Source organism: Pezoporus occidentalis, unplaced genomic scaffold (genome assembly GCF_034315485.1).
Source record: "Pezoporus occidentalis ecotype Australia unplaced genomic scaffold, CSIRO_AGI_Poc_V1 ctg45, whole genome shotgun sequence".
Taxonomy (NCBI): Eukaryota; Metazoa; Chordata; class Aves; order Psittaciformes; family Psittacidae; genus Pezoporus; species Pezoporus occidentalis.
In genome coordinates, this window is record NW_026915780.1 from 2,779,370 (window position 1) to 2,802,385 (window position 23,016).

The following is a 23,016-nucleotide window of genomic DNA, read 5'->3' on the forward strand; positions in this document are numbered from 1 at the left end:
TGTCTTCCCAAGTCACCATTGTGTGTGATGGAGGCTGGTGAGTGCAAAGGTAAAATGTATCAAAACCCTGAAAGTCAACACTTTTCATTTAGGACAGGAATCATGTCCCAGCTCCTGTGAAAACAGTCGAGAAGTTCGGTGGGACAGTGACAGCTGCCATTTATCTCTTTGGAAAAGAGCAGGAGATAAAAAATGGTGCAGGCATAATGAATGGATAACGTCAGGGCAAAAATAACTGACTCTAGACATGAATGCTTGGGGATTATTCATACCTAAAAAAAGAAACGTGAATGTGGAAAGACACTTGAGAGAGAATGGGGATTTTTTCATGTTCCCATTTATATTTAAATTCCAAATTTCCTTTTATACCCCAAATCAATCAGCTTAACATTACTGAAATCTTCTTCTTTCAGCTAAAAGAACAGAAATCCACTCTTTTTCGGCCCTCCAGTGGTAGCCAGTTAATCAACATCAGTCCAGCAGAGCCAAAGTGGGCATCTATTTCTTCATCTTTCTGTCACGAAAGAGATTTTCAGGGTGATTTTAAAAGCTTAGAAATCGAATCCTAAAAGGAATTGTTGCAGTGTCTGTGTCATTACAAACCTACCAGCAGTTCACTGAGCTGTTCATAATCAAACATCTCATTTTCATACTGTTCCGCAAGTTCTTTACCCAAGGCAATGGCCTCTTCCCACATCTGTGGAGAAAAACGTCACGACACAAGAAGAAAACAGAATTACACACCTTGGATGAGCAACAACACTGGAATAAAATGAATGTTAACAAACACAACAAAATGCTTTGGGTCGCATGCTGAAAACACTGAGGTGTCAACAGCCATGGCAGCAATAGACATGCCTCTGTTTCATAGAATCAGAATTGTTTAGGTTGGAAAAGACCTTTAAGATCATCGAGTCCAAGTGCTAGCCTATCAGTGCCAAGTCCACCACTAACCCATGTCCCCGTGTCACATCTACTCATCTTTTAAACACCTCCATGGACGGTGACTCCAGCACTGCCCTGGGCAGCCTGTTCCAATGCCTGAGCACCCTCTTTGAAAGGATTTGCTCCTCATCTCCATCTAAGCTTCTCCTGATGCAGCTTGAGGCCATTTCCTCCTGTCTCATCCTTTGTTACTTGGGAAAAGAGACCGACCCCCACCTTGCTACGACCTCGTTTCAAGTAGTTGTAGGGAGTGATAACATCTCTCCTCAGCCTCATTGTCTCCAGACTAAACCCCCCAGGTCCCTCAGCCATTCCCCATCACACTTGTGCTCCAGGCCCTACACCAGCTCCGTTGCCCTTCTCTGGCCCCGCTCCAGCACCTCAATGTCTCCCTTGTAGTGAAGGGCCCAGAAGTGAACATGGGATTAGAGGTGCGGTCTCACCAGTGCCCAGCACAGGGGAACAATCCTTTCCCTGATACAGACCAGGATGCCATTAGCCTTCTTGGCTGCCTCCACACAAGCTGCTCATGTTCACCACTTGTGACCAGCTGCCAACTGGGTTTAACTCCATTCACCACCACTCTGTGGGCTCACGTTAGTTAAGCAGGACCTGCCTTTCATAAACCCATGTTGACTAGGCCTGATCATTCGGTTGTCCTGCGTGTGACATGTGATGGCACTCAAGATGATCTGCTCCATAACCTTCTCTGGCAGGGAATGCAAAGTGACTTGAAACAAATCGAGTAAAATGATCAAACTGCTTTGGAAATAAAATGATTCCTGTTACCTCAACTAGGTGTCCAATAATGTATAAACACAGCCTGCCCACAAAGAAACCCAGAACCTGGGACTTCGGATAAATGCTGTTGATTGATTATAGTTCATAACCAACCCTCTCTAATATCTGTAGTCTAGATTACACAGGACAGGCAATTTGCAGACACTGCTTTGCACAAGTATTCATTGCATTTCCATTGGTTCTCTTTCCTCTCTTGCTCCTCAACCATGAAATTCAGCAGCTGTCTCAACTGACCCAAAGAAATCTAACAATCTCCTTCAGCTCTTCAGAAGCCAGAACTCTTAATGAGGAGCAGCAAGAGCATTTTAAATACGTCTGTTTCATTTTTGTCTTCTCTAAATGTAAAGAACAGCTCAAAAGCAAAGAGATGCTTCAATTAGCACACCAGGCTATCTAACATCAAACCTGGTGACCTGCCTCTGCTGCTGACATTTGGTTGGCACTGCTGACTTCACTTTATCAAACGGATGAGATTTGGAATGAGTTATAAATCCATGTGGTTTGTATTACCCTTCATCTTCAATTTAAATCCTCTGTCCACATCACCTAATTCTCCTCTCAGCACAGTGCCATATGGTCCTTCCCCTGGTGAAATACTGAGATGGCTGCAGCTACAAAGAGCAATCAGGTGCTCTTTGCAGAGGAGGGCTGAGGAAAAGGGATGAACACAGGATTCCCCATCCCTCCCCTGAAGACATCCACCTTTGGGAATGAAGAGTTAGCGATGAAGCACCACAGCTTTCAAAGGTGGTAGGAAACGGATGCTGGGGAGAGAGAAGGGGAACAGTGCCCGTGGAGAAACCTTCATGCACACAACTGATTCCTGCATGCATAACATATGGACCCCCTAATCCTTAAAAGCACCATGAAAATAAAGAGGCATTTTTTCCCCAAGACCCCATGAAGGCCAAAAGCCCCCTCAAACAACACAAATGAACCCCACCACCGCTCAAAGCCCAACATCAATGTTGGGTGAATTTTGTCTTTCGATCTGCAGGTTGAAATCACATTTCTTAGTGTATCAGTAAAACATGGATAACAATAAGACTTTCAGGAAAACTCCCAGGTCTAAATGCTGATATAAAACTAGAAGTAAAACATTAAGGGTTCATATAACCATCAGTAAGACCGAGACTGCTGCCAGCACTGGCTGAGGAGTCAGGCTGGGCACAGCTACCTGTGATTTAGAGGCACAACCACAAGGCTGGGACCTAGAATCTCTTTCTTCTTTTTCCTTAGGAGTTAGCAATCTGGAGCCCAGCCAGGCTGAATCCTCAGCAAGTCTTCATGTCAATGCCACAGAAACAAGATGCAGCTCAGGTCCCACTGGTTTGCTCTCCATCCCTGCTCCTCCCTGGAAACAAGGTGCCAGTTTTCAAGTGGATGGTACCCGTCCCTCAAAGCAAAGGATGCAATGAAAGAATATCCTGTCAGACTGAGAGGGAAGGGATGGAAAGGAGCAACCTGAAGAGGCAGGGAGCTGCTGATGGTGGAGAAGATGAGGAGCTGCAAAAGGAAGAATAGTTACAGGAGATTGCAGGGAGAAAGGAGGAGAGATATATGACCTTCAAGTAAGGGGAAAATATGGGCCAGAAAAATACCCTGGGATGGCTGAGCAAGGGAAAAGGAGCTTTTGAGTCCTAAAGAAAACAAATAGGCAGATGCTTGGGCAAACAGAGACTGAGCAGTGACCTAATTTAAGATAGAAAGGCGACGATGCCCACAAGGGGTAGAAGCTGGTACCTCCATTAACCTTTCCTTATGGCTCCATGTGATGTTCAACCCCTTCACTTGGTTTTACTATGACAAGAAGCATGATATCATTTTTCTCGGGTGGAGGACTGGAATGAGCAGGAGCTACCTCATGCTTGTTATGAAGATGAAAAACGCATCACAACTAATCCAGTCACTGTAATGAGGGATCGTGTCTGCAGGAAAGCAGGAGGCAGAATGTACACTCTGGATGCTTTTATCTCTATTATGGATCTAATCTAGAATGATGATACAGAGCATGTTTTTATCTCTAAACAAAAATTAACAGGAGTTTAATAGTGAAGGCACAGTTGCAGAGAATGGAGTATATTTTCCCATACAAGGCTGAGTTAATTTTGACTCAGAGGAGTAATACTAGACCAATTTATAGAACCTAAACTAATATTGAGCTGTTTGGTAAGCCAGCAAGTGAAACCTTTCAAAATCATTTAACCTTTCTTCATTTTGACTGCCGTTTTCTGTTCAACTTCAGCCATCCATAACTTCTGCACATTTTCATTTCAAACAAAATGGCATTACCATCATTTTCCCTGTCCTGGTTCTCTGCCTGCGTGTTGCACAGTTAACCAGTCCCTCTCCAACCCCAAAGCAATCCTACTCTCTTTTCCATTGTGAAAATATTTGTAGATGATCTCAGGCAAACAGCTTTGGAGCGGCACGAGACTGGGAATAACTGGAAGTCTAAATAACTTGTGTAAGCACACTCATTCCGTTCTTGCACTGAAGCCTGGATGAGCACAGACATTGCGACCTGCTTCCAAAGCACGTCAGGCGACTCAAAGCATGACCTCAATGCGAAGACATTTGGCACTAATTGCACCTGATCATCAAGAAGTAAGGGATTCTGGGTGAGCAGTGGGAGAGAGGAGGGGGGGAGAGGAGCTCTACCATGTCACCGTGGCTTTGTAGCCCATGGGTCACATCACGGTAAGCCCATCCCAGACTGCAACGCCCTGGAGCAAACCTGCTCCAGTGGAAGGTGTGCCTGCCTATGGCAGGGAGTTGGAACTGGATGAGCTTTAAGGTCTCCCCCAGCACAAACCAGTTTGGGAGTCTACGATTCTAAAACCAGACGTGTGCAGTGTACCCATTAATGCCGACAGAGCACTGCCACCAATTAAATGATGGGTTTAGCAGAAGTAAAACTTGGTTTTGACTCTTTTTCCTTTCCCACCCTTTCAGTCAAGACTGTAAGCACATCAGAGTAGAGGCTGAGCTTCCACTGCGCTTCTGCCATCCTAAACCACCCCTTTAGACGTTACTGAATATTAATATTATGAATAAAATATGGATTTTATAAATGTTTCAAGACTAAAAAAATGAAGCCTCAAATTAAATATGATTTAGATTTAGTTCATGTACAATATACATGCAGTAATGACACTATCCTAGCATATTTCCCAGTACCCATTCCCTTACCTTTAAGTGGCGATCATAGAGTCCTAGAATGGTTTGTGTTGGAAAGGACCTTAAAGCTCATCCAGTTCCAACCCCTGCCATGGGCAGGGACACCCCATGCTAAACCCTGTCACCCAAGGCTCCATCCAACCTGGCCTTGAACACTGCCAGGTATGGAGCATTCACAACTTCCTTGGGCCAATATCAAATGCCCTGAACTCCAGAGCTCCAGTGGTCCCTTATCCACTCTGGTGTTTGAGCAGCTGGACCACACCACCTGCAGCATCCCCTAAAACTCAGCCAAAGCTGGTTATTTCCCCAACATCATAAGAGCAGCAGGACCCATGTGTTTAAAATCCACTGCACAACCCTCTGAAAAATCTCTCTGTTTACTACAGAGCCAATTTATTCAGGTGAGGACAGCACGGCTGTGGCAAAGGATCCTGATAAATGAAATCTATATTCTTGAAGGTCAATAACTCCCAATCTGCTCCCTTGCAGATTTGCTGCCTTGGAAGCTTTCCCAGGTTTGCCCAGGACATGGCAGGTCTTCTGCAGGAATGAGCCGTACAGGGAGCTACTACACAGGATTTGTACCATGTACAACCCATTAATGCAAGAAACAATTTATTTGGAGAGTGTACCAGAGAGAGAGGTTGGCAACAGGGGAAGGAAAATGCTTCCTTTATACTGAAGGCGTAAGAAAAATGTGTGTGGCCTAAATTCAGTTGTGTAGACACGTAAATTGTTATGGGAAAGACTTTTGAGCATGCAGAAGGAGGTGTTCTTAGGGAAAACATAGCAATTTAATTCAGTTTTGAAGCTGGATTGCTTGTTGCCCAGAAAGAACTGCAGCATCCAATTTAGGTTTTGAGGTTCCTTAATAGCAGCAGAGGAGGATCTTGGGTTATCTCTTAGCTCCCGCTGAGTTAATGGTCAGTAAAAATGACATAGTCTTGGATAAGAATATTACCGTGCAATATCCTGATGTCTGAGGGACATTCCAAGCTGTTTGAATTTCAGATAGCATGAATTAGCCATCAGGTAAGCTTAATATTTGAAGTCAAATATTAAAACACAGTATTTCTCTATTGCCAGCATGGCATTCAAGGTGTGGGAGATACAGCCATGGTCGGAAAAAACCTTTAAACCAACTCGCTATCCTCACTTGGAATGCAGTCAAACGGCGTACCTTTCCTCTCAGAGCAATCTCTGTCCTTCACAGCTCTCAGGACGGGCTCACAATCTGACATGGGATTTGAGCTGGCCGTGAGCCTTGCACTGATTTTTGGCAGGCAGGTGAATTTCACCACTCTCTAGTTAGATGGAAGAAAAAGCCTTTTGATGCCATCCCATGAGCTGGAAAAAAGACATTTTAAGCCAAAAGCATGGCATTTACTGTGGAGTTACAAATATTTTGTGTTTGTGGATCAGTAAAGCAGTAAAAGCTTCTTTTTTTGAGGGTGGGGAGAAGGAAGGAGGAGCAGAAATAAACGATCAGTGTGCATTTATCTACATTTTCAGTTTATGAAAGAGCAGCGGAAGACATGGACTGATTTACAGACTGTAGCATCCACTGGCAAATGTGAAAAACGTTGCTGTTCTTACATTGTATCGTGTAGGGATAAGAATGCTGTTTCTTATTTACTGCTCTAGAGATCACACAAACCTGTTCTAAAACTAATACCCTATCTCCGTCAGTGACACTGAGTATTTCTTGGCTTCAGCATTTCATTAGCATTGACCAACATCAAAATTTCACTCCCATCCCTCATCATTTCATTACCGCCATTTCTTCTCCGTATTGTCCTGAGATACCCAAACCTACCAATTTTCAGGAAAATCCCAGGATTAAGGGCTTTTCAAAACCACAAAGCCTCAGCAGAACACAGGAAGAGCAAACACTTCAGAGCAGTTCAAAGGCCAGGTTAGAGTGCCATGATGAGCGTGAGGATAAGGCTCCTAAGGTGTCATGGGTTAAGCTCAGTCAGCCACGCAGTCTCTCTCTCACTCCCTGCCCCTTCCTTCCCCCCGGTCCCAGAGGGATGGAGAGGAGAATGGAAAGAATGTAACTCCCACTGTTAGAGATAAGAGCAGTCCAGTAACTAAGGTATAACACAGACCACTGCTGCTACCACCAATGATAATAATGATAAGAGAAATAACAAGGGAAGAGAATACAACCTCTCACCACCCACCAACCGATACCCAGCCCCACCAAGCAGTGATCTCACCCTTCTGGGTAACTGTCCCCAGTTTATATACTGGGCATGACGTGCTGTGGTATGGAATACCTCTTTGGTCAGTTTGGGTCAGGTGTCCTGTCTCTGCTTCCTCCCGGCTTCCCCTCCTCCCTGGCAGAGCATGAGGCTCACAAAGTCCTTGCTCAGAGTAAACATCACTGAGCAGCAACTGAAAACATCGGTGTTATCAGCACTGTTCCCAGGCTGAAAGTCAAAACCACAGCACTGCACCAGCTACTAAGAAGGAGAAAAATGACTGCTGCTGCTGAACCCCGGACACAAGGGCAAAAACCAAGAGATGGAGATGAGACTGGAAAGTGCAACACAGTGAAGAATGATAGAGAGAAACCTATGAATATAGCAAGAAAACTTGGAAGTAACATTTCATTTTGGAAACAAGGAGCTTAGAGGAGTATTGAAAAGTATTGCTAACAAGGAATCAACTCCGTAAAGCAGAACAACAAAATGCAGGAGTTGATTCTGACAATTTACTGGAGGTGAAAGGTGCGCTTCAGCTTTACAGAAGACTGGTTCAAGGACCAAGAGTCAAATATAAGTAAAAGAACAAGCCTCCAAAGATTAATGTATTAAAAAATTGAAATCAAAATAGGAATCTTACATGCATCTGAAGCAACAAATAACAGGGATATTCATGGTGAAGGATAGCAATTTATTCTCAGCCAAAGTGAGATGCCCAAACTCCAACTTTCAGCGCAATCCCACACTCTATTATTAAATTACAAATGTCTTAAGCACTTCTGGTCTACTCCATTTCAGTTGGTGTATGGAGGATTATATCCTCCTCTAAATTCATCTCACCATGGATCTTAGTAATTAGGGATTAAGCCTCATGGCTGGTCTTCAGTTGAATGTGCACCACGTGTTCTCCCTGAGGAACTGGAATCAACATTGAATCCTGGACTGGTTTGCATTGGAAGGGACCTCAAAGCCCATCCAGCTCCAACCCCTGCCATGGGCAGGGACCCCTTCCACCAGAGCAGCTTGCTCCAAGCCCCTGTGTCCAACCTGGCCTTGAACACTGCCAGGGATGGGGCAGCCACAGCTTCTCTGGGCACCCTGTGCCAGCGCCTCAGCACCCTCCCAGGGAAGAGCTTCTGCCTAAGAGCTCATCTCAGTCTCCCCTCTGGCAGGTTAAAGCCATTCCCCTTGGCCTGTCCCTACAGGCCCTTGTCCAAAGCCCCTCTCCAGGTTTCCTGCAGCCCCTTCAGGAACTGGGAGCTAGTCCAAGGTTTCCCTGGAGTGTTCTCTTCTCCAGGCTGAACCAGCCCAGCTCACTCTGCCTGGCTCCATAAGAGAAGTGCAATTTACTCTGCTAAGTTAAAGGAAATCCTTCTCCTCCACTTCTCCTACTCAATGATTCTAACCATATACACTTCCCATCCACATGTCCACAGCTTCCCATCAGGCAGGCTGGAGGGGAAGAGGCACAATCTTCCAACAACAAAAGAACAAAACTCTTGAGATTCTGTAAAAGCCTGGAAGTAGCTCTACAGCTGCCCAGGATAAAGCGACCTTCTTTGACATCTCTTGTTAACTTGATGGGAAGAGAAAGCAAAGTAATGGGATCAACGCAGACTGATTTGCCAGCCAGGCACAGATGGGAGATTACAGTCAAAAAAAGACAAACTGGTTGGTGTATTGATACAGTCTTCTAAAAACACACAGCAAATACTGTTTCCGATGTGTTCCTCATCATGGAATGGCATATTTATAGTAGCTGGTGGACTGCATCTGCAAACTGCACAGGTAAACAGAAGGAGTTGGTTTAACCTAATGTCAGAACATCCCAAATGAGAGGATTAGCTTAATTCTACTGTGGAAACCTTGACTTTGAGCTTCCTGACATTTGAAAATGTATGTTAGATGCTCAGATTCTCAGCGAATATTGATTTTGGTTTTCCTTTTCATTGAACAATGCAAAAAGTTATCACCCACTTGGAGTAGCCAGAAAATGAGAGAAGAAAGACCTGTAACTAGGAAAAGAGTGCTCTGAAAATGAATCATCTCCTCACACACACACACACACACATCATGCAGGAATGATATGACTTATAAAAGGAATAGGAATGAGTAAACACAGTGGTCCCTTCAATATTGTTCACCATAAATTTGTAGACTCATGAAGATTCAGTTTTATGATCTACCTATGAGGGAAAACACAGCATTTCCAGTGCTATCTGCTTTGAAAGCAGGCAGAGCCTTATTTCTAGCTGTAAAACCTGAAAGAATTAAGATGCTTATTCAGCCTAACGCAGGTCCCTCAGGCGTGGAGGCCGTGCTGGGTAATGTGGCACGGGCTGGAAAGTAAGCAGCAGGTATTTTGCCTGCTGTTTATATAAACAGCTCATTAGCTCCATCAGCAGAAACGGGGCGGCTACAGCTTTAAGCCAGGTTGTTTTCACTCCAGCTCGAAAGGATGCTGCAGCTTCTAATTTACAGCTCAAACACATTGGCCCCGGTGCTCAGAAGAACAATTCCCACCACCTGTATATGAGCATCATAAAAGACTAACTGGGAAGCCATAAAGATGTAAACCAACAATATAAAAACATGTGACTTCTGGCTTTTCCCCTTCCAGAGAGGAATGCAACGTTAAAATGTACTTTCAAATCAGTTCTGACCTCTATCGAGGTTCTCCTTTCCTGCTGTTAAAGGGTTAGTAAAAGCTTGCTGGGCAGCAGGAGCGTGCTGTGGAATCTAGTGCTACCCACTGCACAGGCATCAAGGTACCTACACGAGCCCCTGCATTTAGTTAGTATCCTTTATTAACAACTTCTAAATATTCCATTGAGATAAGGTATAAAAGTTGACCTTTTAGGGGGTGTTCCTATCAAAATACTAATCTGATTCTGCTGAAAACTGACTTGGGAAACATGAGCTGGTTGGATAATGTTCGAGTTCTGCCCGAAAATGACATTTCTATTTGCAAGACATTTATGAAACAAAGATTGCTTTAGAAAACCCAAGTTTGGGTCTCTGAAATATTCTGTCAAAGAGATCTTGACTTCTCTATTTAATACTTTTGTGCATAAAATACTCAAACACTGATATGTCCCTGTCTACCAAGTTAAACCCTTCACCCCTGGTGATGGGTAACACCAGCACACTCCCGTTCCCACATTGCAATGCCCAATGCAAACTCAACGTGCGATAAAAGATGCAATTGCAATTCATCTGGGAACACTTCCACCTTCTTATAACATGAACCACAGACATCCATTCTCTGAGGCAATCGTTTTGTGTACAACACGAAAAACAAGGGTAGCTGAAGGATTGCCTTAGCTGTTGCAATTGCCAGAAAACCCAAGTCCCCCAAACTACATGCATCACTTTCTTATTTTCTCCATGGCATCGCATGTGCATCTATTTCCCCTTAACACAGCAGTTATAAATGTACCATTGATTTCTCTTGCCTCTTTTTTTTAGTATCATTACTTTAAGTGCTAGCTGGTGGACCGTTTACATAAAGCACTCCAAATAACTTATAACAAGTTTAAGGCTCCCTGAAGGTCACTGGATGCAAACCACATTTACTATTCAACTTAAAAGCAGAAAAACATATTTGGACTTTTTTCTTCCCTTTTTACCTTGCCCTTGTCAAAGTAATGGATAATTTCTTGATAGAGTTGATCTTTCAACTGTCCTTGAGTAGCAGCTTGGTATCCATCCCGCTGGGTAAGATGTGCTGCACATGCTTCTTCAGACCACTAAATCACACAAGAAAGAGGGGAAAAGGGAAAGCAAATCAAAAGTTATGAAGTATGTCAGTAAAATGAGGCTAATGAAAACACACATCTTTTGTTTAAAGAACTGGCACCACAGTTAATGCCCTAACAAAGATTTTTTTCTGCAGCTGTGTACTTTGATTCCTTGGGCTCAAGGGCAGTGCATTGGAATGCTCTAATTGGAGGCCAATTGCATGTATCAGCTGGAGGGAAGCTTCATGAGCTAGTTTCCTCTCCACAGAGAGTTTGAGGAGACCAACCTTGGCCTGCTGATGGGTACAACCTGCTGGATGCATAATGAACATTTTCAGGTTTATGGTGAGAGAAGCCCCAAAGCAGATACATCAATATAAATGGAAAGGACTGCAGGACAGAAATTAAATGGCTAAAAATCATAGAGGATGTTTGGAGGCGCAGAAAAGCACAACCAACTTTATACAGGTCGTCTTAGTAGCTCTTGCTCTTCAAGCAAATGCCTAATGGATGAGAAGCAAGGCACAGATATTAAATGGATTTATTCGTAGACCTGATAGGACCAAACAATTCCCTACATCTTTCTCCCCTGCACCTTTTACTCTAGCATCCAGTAAGGAATGGATGCAATGAAAACCTCAGGACTTCAGTATTCCTATCACCTCTTCTTCATTGCCCTTCCCTCCTCTAACGTCCCCTACGACCTACCTGGGGCTGAAACAATACTGGAGTTTTCCCCAGACAGGACACTATCACTAAAGCCTATCCTTCCATAACTATTTCCATGAGTCTAGTAGGAAATTAGTACCTTATAGACTCACCAACCTCTATCAAATCAGATCACACCACAAACCATTAAATCAAATGAAACTTCTCATGGATTGAAAAAGAGTCAGGGACAAGAGCTCCAATAGGACTTGTTGCCTCCAGAAACTGAGTTCCAGAACATAAACTGATGAAAGAACTGTTCACTTTCTTCTCTGAAAATCAAAGTTACTAAAGGAGGAGGTCTGCCTGCTCAAATAAAATGCTGTCACACTAGGAAAAGAAGAAAAGATCATGTGGAGATGAGCATCTCACAGATTTATTCACAGAGTTACTGTTATATATTGAATCAGAGAATGGGTTGGCCTGGGCAAGACCTTAAGATCATCCAGTTCCAATCGTCTGCCATGGGCAGGGACACCTCACACTAGAGCAGGTTGCTCAAGGCCCTGTCTCAGATCTCAGGAGCTGAGTCTCTTGCAAATCATGTGCTGCTGTTTGAATACTCACCCCATAGTGTATCTATGTGGAAAATCCACACCTTTCCTTTAGTAAGATAACTATAGGAAAAGCCAACAAAAGAAGGATTTTCTACTTTCAGTTCCTACTGCCAAAAATGAGAATGTTTTCCCAATGAACTGAAATTAGGCAAGGTCCCATCCTGCTCTGTTTTAACTCTCATACACTGACAGACCAAAACCAACCTGGTAAGATTACTCAAGCCCAAGGTGTATTATGGGTTCAGAGGACTGCGTGAATGAAGATAAGCATGAAAACTAACATCACCCAGGTTTACCTCTTATATCTTATTAAATCTTGCCCAACTACTTCTTAATTTGGCCAAAATGGGTTTGGCTAAAGAGACAATTTGGACAACTTTGCACCACAAAGCTGTGTTTCTGAGAAACACAAACTTCCCAGAGTCTGCAATGCAATGGCATCTTTTTCAGCATCCTAAGAGCCATTTTCTGCTAGTTTTGAGCATCTTAATTTTGACTAAATGGGATGAAAACACACTTGAGTCTGGGTTCTTGAGCATGCTTCATCAGCTTGCGGTTACCTGGAGGAAGTGATGGTGGCTCTACCTCCACAGGGAGAGCCTTCTCACACATTTAAAGGTGAAATTATGGAAAGCTCGCAGTCCTGACCTAAATGTGATCCCATTAAAATCAATGTAATGAAATATATAGCAATGACGAGTGTCATTGAAAGTCCTGTCCTCAAAGTTGGACAGAAACCTCAAGCGCTTAAAGTTATACACACATCAGCATTGATGCTCAAGGAATACTAAACTCCTCTATCCACTGGTAGCACCAGGATGTTGTATGAGATAGATTAATGTACTTTTAGAATAAAATAATCCCAAACTATACATATTTAGAAACAAAAATCCACTTAGTGAGGAAAAACTGTGACAAATAGTATCCTTACATTTGCCATCTTCTATTGATTTCCATTGTAAGAAAAGAAAACTGCATTTCTTTTCAGTGAATTAAGGGAGTATGCTAAATCACCTGGTCTCCAAAAACACTCTTTAAGAAAAAACAAAACTGGCTAAACTCTAATTTAATGTCTCATAAAGCATATTGACTAACAAGATCAAGCCATAACAGGTAGAAGTTTGACATTTGAAGGCATGGTTCATTCCCTCATTTTTGCAGGCAACGCAGCACCTGTAGCAGGGAATGACTGCTTTATCATGTCTAAAAGGTTCATTCATGTGAAGTGTGATGAGCAAGTAGTGCACAATTTGGCAGTTCTGTTTCATGTCCCTCCTGGGAATACGTGAGATCTTTATAGCCACTGACTCAGCGAGTTACTCATTCGAACTTCTACCCACAGGCAACCAAATGCACCGGTCTGTGTGACTGAAGGTGTCAGAGCCATCTCCTCACATCTTCACCTCTCTGACACGTCTCAGCACAGAAAAGTTCATTACCAAAGTAGTGATTGTATCCTTCCCTGTGAGGGTGCTGAGGCACTGGCACAGGGTGCCCAGAGAAGCTGTGGCTGCCCCATCCCTGGCAGTGTTCAAGGCCAGGTTGGACACAGGGGCTTGGAGCAAGCTGCTCTAGTGGAAGGGGTCCCTGCCCGTGGCAGGGGTTGGGACTGGATGAGCTTTAAGGCCCCTTCCAACCCAGACCATTTCATGATTCTATGAAGATGAGTAACGCATGCTCTGACACTGCACACAGCCGTTAATCAGTTTAAAGTGCAGATGTTCTAAGGGTGACAGCACCGCTATGGGTTAGCGCTGACCTGACTTTTGAAGCTTGTGATGGATTTTGGTGTTTACCTTGAGAAGCTTTGCATGCAGAAGTAGCGTGTAGGCAGCTTCCGTATAGTTATCACATTCCTTGTGCAGGTCACACAGCTTGTACAAATACCTGCAAGTAATAAAAACAACAGTTCTTCAACGTTACTAAATAATTTAGTCTGGAGATTACAATGGTTGAACTCTATCTCCATCCAACTAAAAGCATGTGGGATTAGTTAAAGCTCCTATTTCTGTGTGCAGACAACCTTTAGGACCATCTGCATTTCCAATGTTGTCTTTTTCCAATGCGCATAAATGACTTGTGCTGATTAATGTATCAAATGCAGATTTGCTTTGCAGGAGCTCTCATTCCAGTTGTTCAGCCATGGTGACAGATATAAGTCTTTTTACTTACCTTCAATATGATCCCACCTCTGGATGGGGTTTCTCTTCATTTGGCTGTTGGGTTTTACTAGTGGCAATTCAAAATCAATCAAAACTGGTTTGAAAAGCCAATGAAAATACGGAACTTTGATATTTATTATGACATAACTTTGATATTTACCATGACATAACTTCGATATTTATTATGACACACTGCAAGTTTCTTAATAGAAACAGGAGATAACTTGGGTGGGGGTTTGCCAGTGAGAGGCAATTTGTCTTTATAGGGATGCTGAACAGAGCAGCCCACCAGCTCATAACTCCACGTTTGTCCAGTTACCAGTCCTGCTCTTTGCTAGATTTTACTTCCTTTTTTCAGACTAATAAAGCACTCAAACAATTCAAGCAGCAGGGAACAAGTTCACAAGTGAAAATTCTTCCAACAAGGTAACAAGCACCTGAGAATGCATTGATGAATAATATTTGGATACCTAAAAGGGCACTAAAAACGCAAGCTTCATCATTTTAGCACAATGGTGGAGCCGATTTTAAGCCAAAGTACAAATAGGGGACTGGGAACCCTGGGGTTTACAAAAAGCATAACAATCTATTACCAGTTTTACTTTGTGGGAAAATGGATTTTGAAAGGCTCCTAAAAGCTTTACATTTCGAACAGGCATCAGTCATGCTATTATTTAATAGCCCTTTTTACCCCAAGTCACATATTTTGGACCTCACCAGGAGGCAAACTTATTTTCCTACTCAGCTTACTTTGGGCTTATTTATTGGGCAGGTGTCCCTGCCCATGGCAGGGGGGTTGGAACGGGATGATCTTAAGGTCCTTTCCAACCCTAACTATTCTATGATTCTATTCTCTTCATGTGACAATAGTACTGAGGACCTCGGTGCTCATCATAATATAACTGAAGGAGAAGGGGGACAAAACATAGGTCACGACTCTAATTTCTCACACTCACTGTTTTCCAGGTAAGTCTTTAATGCACCTAAGGTTCAAGGTATGGTTTTTAACCTCTTTTCCCTCAGCTGACTGCTTAACATGAGCTTCATTTCCTACAGTTACCCTACAGAAAGGCAAGCCGAGTTTGTCACCGGTCGTGATTACAAACCTGATGTACATTTCTTCTCTCTCGATCTCCTTGTAGAAGTTCTGAAAAACAACATTATTTTGTTACAAAGCCTTTGATTTCACAGCCTGGGATGTACACAGAACATGCTCGGAATTAAAGATTCATAACTGTGGAACACCGACCTCAAAGCTGCAAAATGAAATTTGCCTCCAGTGCTAGAACACAAGTTATTTAACGCACAAAGTCGAACGCTGTGATGTTTCATGATGTACCGTATTAGGGCTTATGTCTCATTGCAAAGGTTAAGATTTGGAAGAGTTTTACTGCTAGAAATGTGCTTCTGGCATTTGCAAGTAACACATCATGAATCGTCTGCACTTGAAACTTTGCAGTATGCAAACCCATCATTTCTAAGCACAATTGTTGTGTGGATTTAAAACTCCAAACCTTAGTTGAGCAATACATCATCTGCCCTTGAATTCTAATAGTTTCCTTGGGAATAAAAAGCTGGATTAGTGTTATTTATCTGGTTCCATATGCCATGCATTATCATCACTTTCTTCTGAAATGTTTGAATGCCTCCAGTCTTGAGATAAACTAGTTAACTTGACCAATATTGGAAATGCAATAAATGATAAATTGGGTGAGATATTAAAGGCATTTCTGAATCGAGTTTAAAGTTTGCTTTCAAAAGTGAAAACGTATCTAAGAAAAAAAAATACAAAGAAATTTCTTCACTGAATTAAAGTTTCAATGTGAAATGAAACCAGTCTGAGTAGCCACTGATCACAGAACCATGGAACGGTTTGGGTTGGAAGGGACCTTAAAGCTCCTCCAGCCCCAACCCCTGCCACGGGCAGGGACCCCTTCCACTAGAGCAGCTCGATCCAAGCCCCTGTGTCCAACCTGGCCTTGAACACTGCCAGGGATGGGGCAGCCACAGCTTCTCTGGGCACCCTGTGCCAGCGCCTCAGCACCCTCACAGGGATGAACTTCTTCCTAATAGCTCATCTCAATCTCCCCTCGGGCAGGTTAAAGCCATTGCCCTTGGCCTGTCCCTACATGCTCCTGTAAAAAATCACTCTAATAGATGCACAATCTCCATACAAAACTGTTCCCTTTAAAACAGAACCAAAAGATGATTGATCTATATTCCATGGTTGGAAATGATGTATTATTCTGTGGACATACCATGTTAGCTGATATACCCGCTCCCTGCTTTTGACTTCAACTCCAAAGACAAACTGAGCCACGTGAACAATTTCTGCCGGTTTACCTTACTTGTGTTTTGATTGCTTTTTTTAAAGTACAGGAGACTTCTGAGTTAGCTGGATCAATACTGTTATTGAATTTTATCCCAATGTTGCTGCCAGCTGCTCTGCCCTTCTGATGCAGCTCAAGTAGCGACACGAAATCAAGCAAAACGGGAAGATGCAGGATGATGTTACGTTGCCCACAGATCCCTCTCCTCCTAAAGCAGTCTCTGTGCCTGTCCCATCTTTGGGGACAGGTTCCCACATCCCCTTTATGCTGTGCTGGCCCACACGCGTGCGGCTCTGCAGTCAATTGGGCAAGCAACTGGTGGGGATGAAAAGTAACCAGAGGGGAAGAGCCTGAGCTTTGAGCAAGATCCCTCCTTAGATTTTCCCCATCCCTGGCAGTGTTCAAGGCCAGGTTGGACACAGGGGCTTGGAGCAAGCTGCGCTAGTGGAAGGTGTCCCTGCCCGTGGCAGGGACTGGAACTGGAGGAGCTTTAAGGTCCCTTCCAACACAAACCAGTCTGGTATTCAATGATTTGCTCTGCTGCCTTGATGGCATGTTTGCTTTTACCAGGATTGCCAGCAGTCGGGATAAGCAGCTGAGGGAATGGAGACAACTTGTATTTTATTTTTCAACATTAGCACTGGCTTAAATGCATATTAAAACCTCTGACTTAAACTGTAGTCAATACAGGCAAACTTCATCCTGTGAAAGCCTCTGCTTTCCCAATTAATAACTCTTTGAGACCTCAGGTGGGAATTGTGCTGAGTTATCAGCCCTGGGTTGGATTCTTGCAAAGGCATAAATTCCACTCCAGGTGCCTGGAGAATGATGAAAAGGCTCAGCTGGCCCTGGAGGCCAAATGGGACTTTAAAATCAAGCTCCAGTTTTAAATCACGCCTACTGAAAGCAAAGGGAAGTTCTGCCCTGAGATGCTTTCCTGCATTTCCTGCAGACTTCAATGCATGGCTGTCTCACAGTGATTTAACTTGGCAGCAGTAAGTCGCCCACAATATTTTTCATCTACAAATACTTGAAGAATTCAGATGACAAAAATCAGCATCAGGTGATGCTGTTGCAGACACTCAGAGCAAACCAAACCAACCCTCAAATGTGCCATCGGTCCCCCTGCTCTTGGTACAGCGAGGATTACTCAGAGGAGATTTGGAGTATTAGGATGAGGGGAAATAAATTCACCTTCCCAAGGAAACGTTTCCAGGTTTATAAATTGTTGTCATGTTTGAAAGCATTCGGTGTCTGTGAGTTTTTATTTCCTTGGTAGAACTGGCAGCTTTTCTTACTCCGATTCTGCTCGGGAGGATGCTACGACTTTTCTAGGGGCAAACTAACGGCACTTACTAGATCAAAAACTGGTGAGAACTCTCCAGGTCCCCCCTTTTTTCCATTTCCTAAACGTTCTTTTGTGCTCAGAGAGGAAAAACAAACTAAAAATAAACTCCCAGTATTTGATTTGATGTCTCCATCTTCTCTCCCATCCTAATGGGCACCATCTAACTTACAGTTTAAGCAACGGGGCAGCACAATGGTTGCACTACACAAGCTGAGGCTGTCTGCGTTACGTGCAAGTACTAAAGCTACAAACTATTTACTCTGCTCTTTCCAGACCAGCCTGAACAAAATCCATCAGCCACAGCCCATAAATGATAATCACTGTCTGTGCCCCGCATATTTAAGCTACATAAAAGCTTTGGTAATGATATGGAGATGAAAGCTCTGAATATTTCGTGGCTAACAGTTTGATACGGAGTCCCAGTGGAAAAATCAAATCCACCTAGCACTATGTTTGGGGGTCTCTAAAATGTATTTTGCTATTTTTCCATATGTGCTGATTTTGTGTTCGTAAAATCTTAGACTAATGCTTCCACTGAGGAGCATAATGTGAGTGCTATGGGGATAACTTCACCGTTTCCAGCTCTAGCCTAAATGGACAAAGGATTCTAGTATAGAGTAGATACTCCAGAATTTCTATAGCTCAGAGGAGGAAACTTCACATCAGTGAGGAAAACAACCCCAGCTTTTTCTGCTGTGAATGAAATAGTAACACTCAAATTTCCTCAAAAATTTGAATATGAAAGCTGAGCAATGAGCATAATACAAATGGCATTGCAAATGCATGAAGATTTCAGTAGTAAACTGCGTATTACTCCAACGTTCTGTACGTCAAAGTGGTTTCCTGCATAAAGCTGTTCATACATCAATTGTAAATGTCAATGAACAGCCCTCAAAGATCAGGCCCTGAAGCATTTCTTCTTAAATCTTCCCTTAGAATCAATTAAAGAAGGAATAATCCATGTTTTCATAGGTCCACCTTCATTAAAAAAGGAAAGAAACCCAAAAGTACTTCAAAGTTTCATGAGGTTCCCAACACATACTCTTGTTTTACACAACCCTCTTGTTAAAGGTGCAAAATGAAGGATACAACAGTCATATCAGGCTGGGGACTTCCCTTTGCTTACCAGCACGTTGACAGTACAGCTCATGCGGTTCTCCTTGTTCTCGTCATGCATTATGGTCCTGTAGTCCAACAACCTCTCCATTAAGCGGACCACAAGCTTCACAAAGGTTTCTCCACTCTTCGCAAGGTATTTGTGCTTCCTGCAGTGCTCCAAGAGGCTGAAAAACCAATTCCATTCGCCTTGTTAACCGCATGTCCAAGAAACCCCTTTGACTCCGGTGCAATCTTAAGCACTGTGCATCATTAACAGGTTTTAATTCTTTCTGGCCTACAAAGTTCATTGTGGTCTAATTGCTCCTGCCTTTACCGCGACATAAATCTCACCGCTCCTCAACACTTACATTTTGTCGAATAACACTTTGTACTGTTCATCTCCTCGGCCTCCTTCCACTTCATGATCCAGTTTCGTGATGATCTCGTTTTCAAACTATAATTAAACAAGGCAAGCGTAAATAATCAGATGGCAAATCTTTCACTTCATTACTGTAGGCTCGACGCTTCACAGACTGGTTGGGTATCTCGGTGAGATGTTTAGCCACTATTTTAAAGCCTGATTGACTTTAGGAGTTTGCAGTCGCTGATATTAGAGCATCCATGATGATGCCCTGCCCTACAAGGACTTTTTTTTGTTGAAGAAATCATTGGTCATGTTGTTAAATGATGTGTAAATATTTGCATTATGAAAAACTAAGTAAGGAGGTTAATGACAAGAGTGAGGGCAGGGAAAAGGAAGACACAAAGCCAGGCATAGAATGTCCCCTGCAATAATGGCAACAGCAACAAAAGTTAAATACAGAAATGTTGAAAGCTCTACGAGAGAGAACATGTAACACCTAAGGCTGGATAGCTCAGCCACATGCACAGCCCAGCATAGAATCACAGCATCCTGGAATGGTTTCTGTTGGAAGGGACCTTAAAGCTCATCCAGTTCCAACCCCTGCCACAGGCAGGGACACCTTCCACTAGAGCAGCTTGCTCCAAGCCCCTGTGTCCAACCTGGCCTTGAACACTGCCAGGGATAGGGCAGCCACAACTTCTCTGGGCATCCTGTGCCAGCACCTCAGCACCCTCAACCCTCACCCTAACATCCCTTAACATCCCTTTCAGCATACAGATACTGACTCACAGTGGGACACAACTTGATAAACCTGTCAATGAGTCACTGCAGAGGAGAAGGAAGTTGTTTCAAACAACTTAACAGTAATACTTTTATTTGGGCAATATTAGAGTCATAGAATCCCAGGTTGGAAGGGACCTCAAGGATGATCTGGTCCAATCTCTCTTGGCGAAAGCATGCCCTAGAGTAGATGGCCCAAGACTAAGCTTCCTGCTGAATCTTGACAGTGTCCAGCACTGGGAAATCCACCACTTCCCTGGGGAATGCAAACTGAAGTGGGCATTAGAATGTATTTTAAATGCAAATTGGATAACTCAACAGATTTTTAATGATTACAGAGGCTTTTCCCTGCTGCTCCACTCCCTAGGGTCCAGGTTAGGAATGAATGCGAACTGCTCCCTCTAGGCCTGCTGCTATGGAATGAATCTGTCCAGTCAGCTAATTTCTAATTCTTCATTAAAAAAGCACAGACATCCCTAAGCTATTGTCAAGAGACCTGAGCAGAAGAGCCTGGGCTAGAAGGGAGCTTATGGCAGGGGAACAGGAGCCCATTAGTCAGTGTGAGTTTATTGACAGGACACTTGTCTGCAAGTTCTTTCACTGTCACTTGCTTTAGCAGTCCCCAACCATCCCGAGGAGAAGCAAAGGGCCACCTGAATGAGAACAAAGAGTACTAACATTTTGTAAATGTCAAGAGATGTACTCTGCATCTGCAGTTAATATTAACAGCAGATAACGTACCAATGAAAGAACGAACTGTCTGCAGCTTGACAGACTTCCAGACACAGGATGCACTTCCAGAAACACTGGGCTGCCTGGTCCTGCGCCTCTGCTTGAGCTATGAGCTTTCCCTCCTAGCACTACACTTCAACTCCTACTGTGCACCCATAACCTATGGAATTTCTCATTGTTTCCACTGATCAAAATAACAGAATTGCAGAATCCCAGCCTGGTTTGTGTTGGAAGGGATCTTAAGGCTCCTCCAGTTCCAACCCCCTGTCACGGGCAGGGACACCTTCCACTAGAGCAGCTTGCTCCAAGCCCCTATGTCCAACCTGCCCTTGAACACTGCCAGGGATGGGGCAGCCACAGCTTCTCTGGGCACCCTGTGCCAGCGCCTCAGCACCCTCACAGGGAAGAGCTTCTGCCTAAGAGCTCATCTCAGTCTCCCCTCGGGCAGGTTAAAGCCATTCCCCTTGGTCTGGCCCTACAGGCCCTTGTCCAAAACCCTCTCCAGATTTCTTGTTGGTCCATTTAGGCACTGGAAGGCCGCTCTAATGAAAACAGTATTAGCTCTTCTGTTGCAGCCACCCAGCAGTGTCCTATCAACAGAGGCTTTCTCTGGCTGCACAAGGCAGGCTTTTGCTGGAAGCCTGTAAGCAAAATTAGACCCTTGTTTTTCCCTGGGAACACCAGCAAGGAGGCAGCAAGACCAGCCTCGAAGGGCACTGCAGTCGAGATCATGCACTGAAGCTGTCAGTGATATCTAAGCTGAAAGGCAAAACATCAAAATCTATGCACCAAGAAGAAATAACCTTGCAGAGGGCCCTGCCAGCTCATCACCCAACAGGCAATGAGAACATAGGGTGACTATCCCAGAGCACCCCGGACACCAGCGCAGAGGGGGTGAGCTCCATTGGTGGGCTGAACCAGAATAGGACGCTGTGTGTGGCCACCCACTGGTGATGCTGCCCTGGCCATGGCACCACTGCTCAGCACATCAGCAAAGAAGCAGGGGATAACAGGAGACAGGGATTTGGATGTTGGAGAGGGACTCTTCATCAAGGACTGCAGTGATAGGACAAGGGGTGATGGGTTCAAACTGAAACAGGGGAAGTTCAGGTTAGGTGTAAGGCAGAAGCTCTTCCCTGGGAGGGTGCTGAGGCGCTGGCACAGGGCGCCCAGAGAAGCTGTGGCTGCCCCATCCCTGGCAGTGTTCAAGGCCAGGTTGGACACAGGGGCTTGGAGCAAGCTGCTCTAGTGGAAGGGGTCCCTGCCCGTGGCAGGGGGTTGGAACCGGAGCAGCTTTAAGGTCCCTTCCAACCCAAACCAGTCTTGGATTCAGTGATTTGATGATTTTCTACACAGTCAGCCCCATGGGGGAGCTGAGGAAGAGAAGCTGTCACCTCCAGCCAGCACTGCTTTAGCTAAGAAGAGAAACTGGATAATTTTTAGCCCACGCTGTGAAGTTCTGCTGGCATATTTATTTCAGCAAGAAGTGTGAGATCACCCTCACCAGCAGACCTATGTCATCATGAAGCTGACAGTCAGGGAGCGCTTCTCACCACCTTCATCGCTTTACATCACTCTGAGCAGGCACAGTAGCCATGTCCACCACTGATCTCTTTCTGGCAACACACGCTGCATTTCAGGCCCTGCCTACACAATCCCACCTCAGCCAAGGGGTTATCATAAGGCCTCTACCAAAACATAGGTTCCTGGAATGTGTTGGGTTGGAAGGGACCTTAAAGCTCATCCAGTTCCAGCCCCTGCCATGGGTAGGGACACCTTCCACTAGAGCAGTAGAGAAACAGACATGCCCTTAGGTCTGCCACAACCCCCTTGTCCTGCAATAACTGCGCCACGTGCTGGGTGAGGTAAACCTGGTCAGAGCAAGAGAAAACCCTGCAGCAAGAAAGGGTGAGGAGAAGCATCTGGTCCATCCCCACAGCTGGAGGCGCCCGCCTGATCTCCTGGCAGCTCCTTTTGCACTGAAGCCCACAGCCAAGCTGAATCTGTGGCACTGGACTGTAGAGAAGCTCTTGTTTTCCCAGGAAAAAATCCTTTTTA

General features: G+C 44.2%; 1 protein-coding gene across 2 annotated transcripts in view; it reads right to left on the bottom strand.

Moving 5' to 3' along the window:
* DOCK1 (dedicator of cytokinesis 1) overlaps positions 1–23,016 on the bottom strand; it is a 315,311-nt gene that overhangs the window by 49,956 nt on the left and 242,339 nt on the right. For both annotated transcript variants that reach the window (XM_062635214.1, XM_062635213.1), the window contains exons 34-39: positions 19,451–19,536; positions 19,111–19,267; positions 15,413–15,453; positions 13,941–14,031; positions 10,769–10,888; positions 608–697 (exon numbers count right to left, since the gene is read on the bottom strand). In XM_062635214.1, coding sequence (XP_062491198.1) covers positions 608–697; positions 10,769–10,888; positions 13,941–14,031; positions 15,413–15,453; positions 19,111–19,267; positions 19,451–19,536 — 585 coding nt within the window. The remainder of the gene's footprint in view (positions 1–607; positions 698–10,768; positions 10,889–13,940; positions 14,032–15,412; positions 15,454–19,110; positions 19,268–19,450; positions 19,537–23,016) is intronic.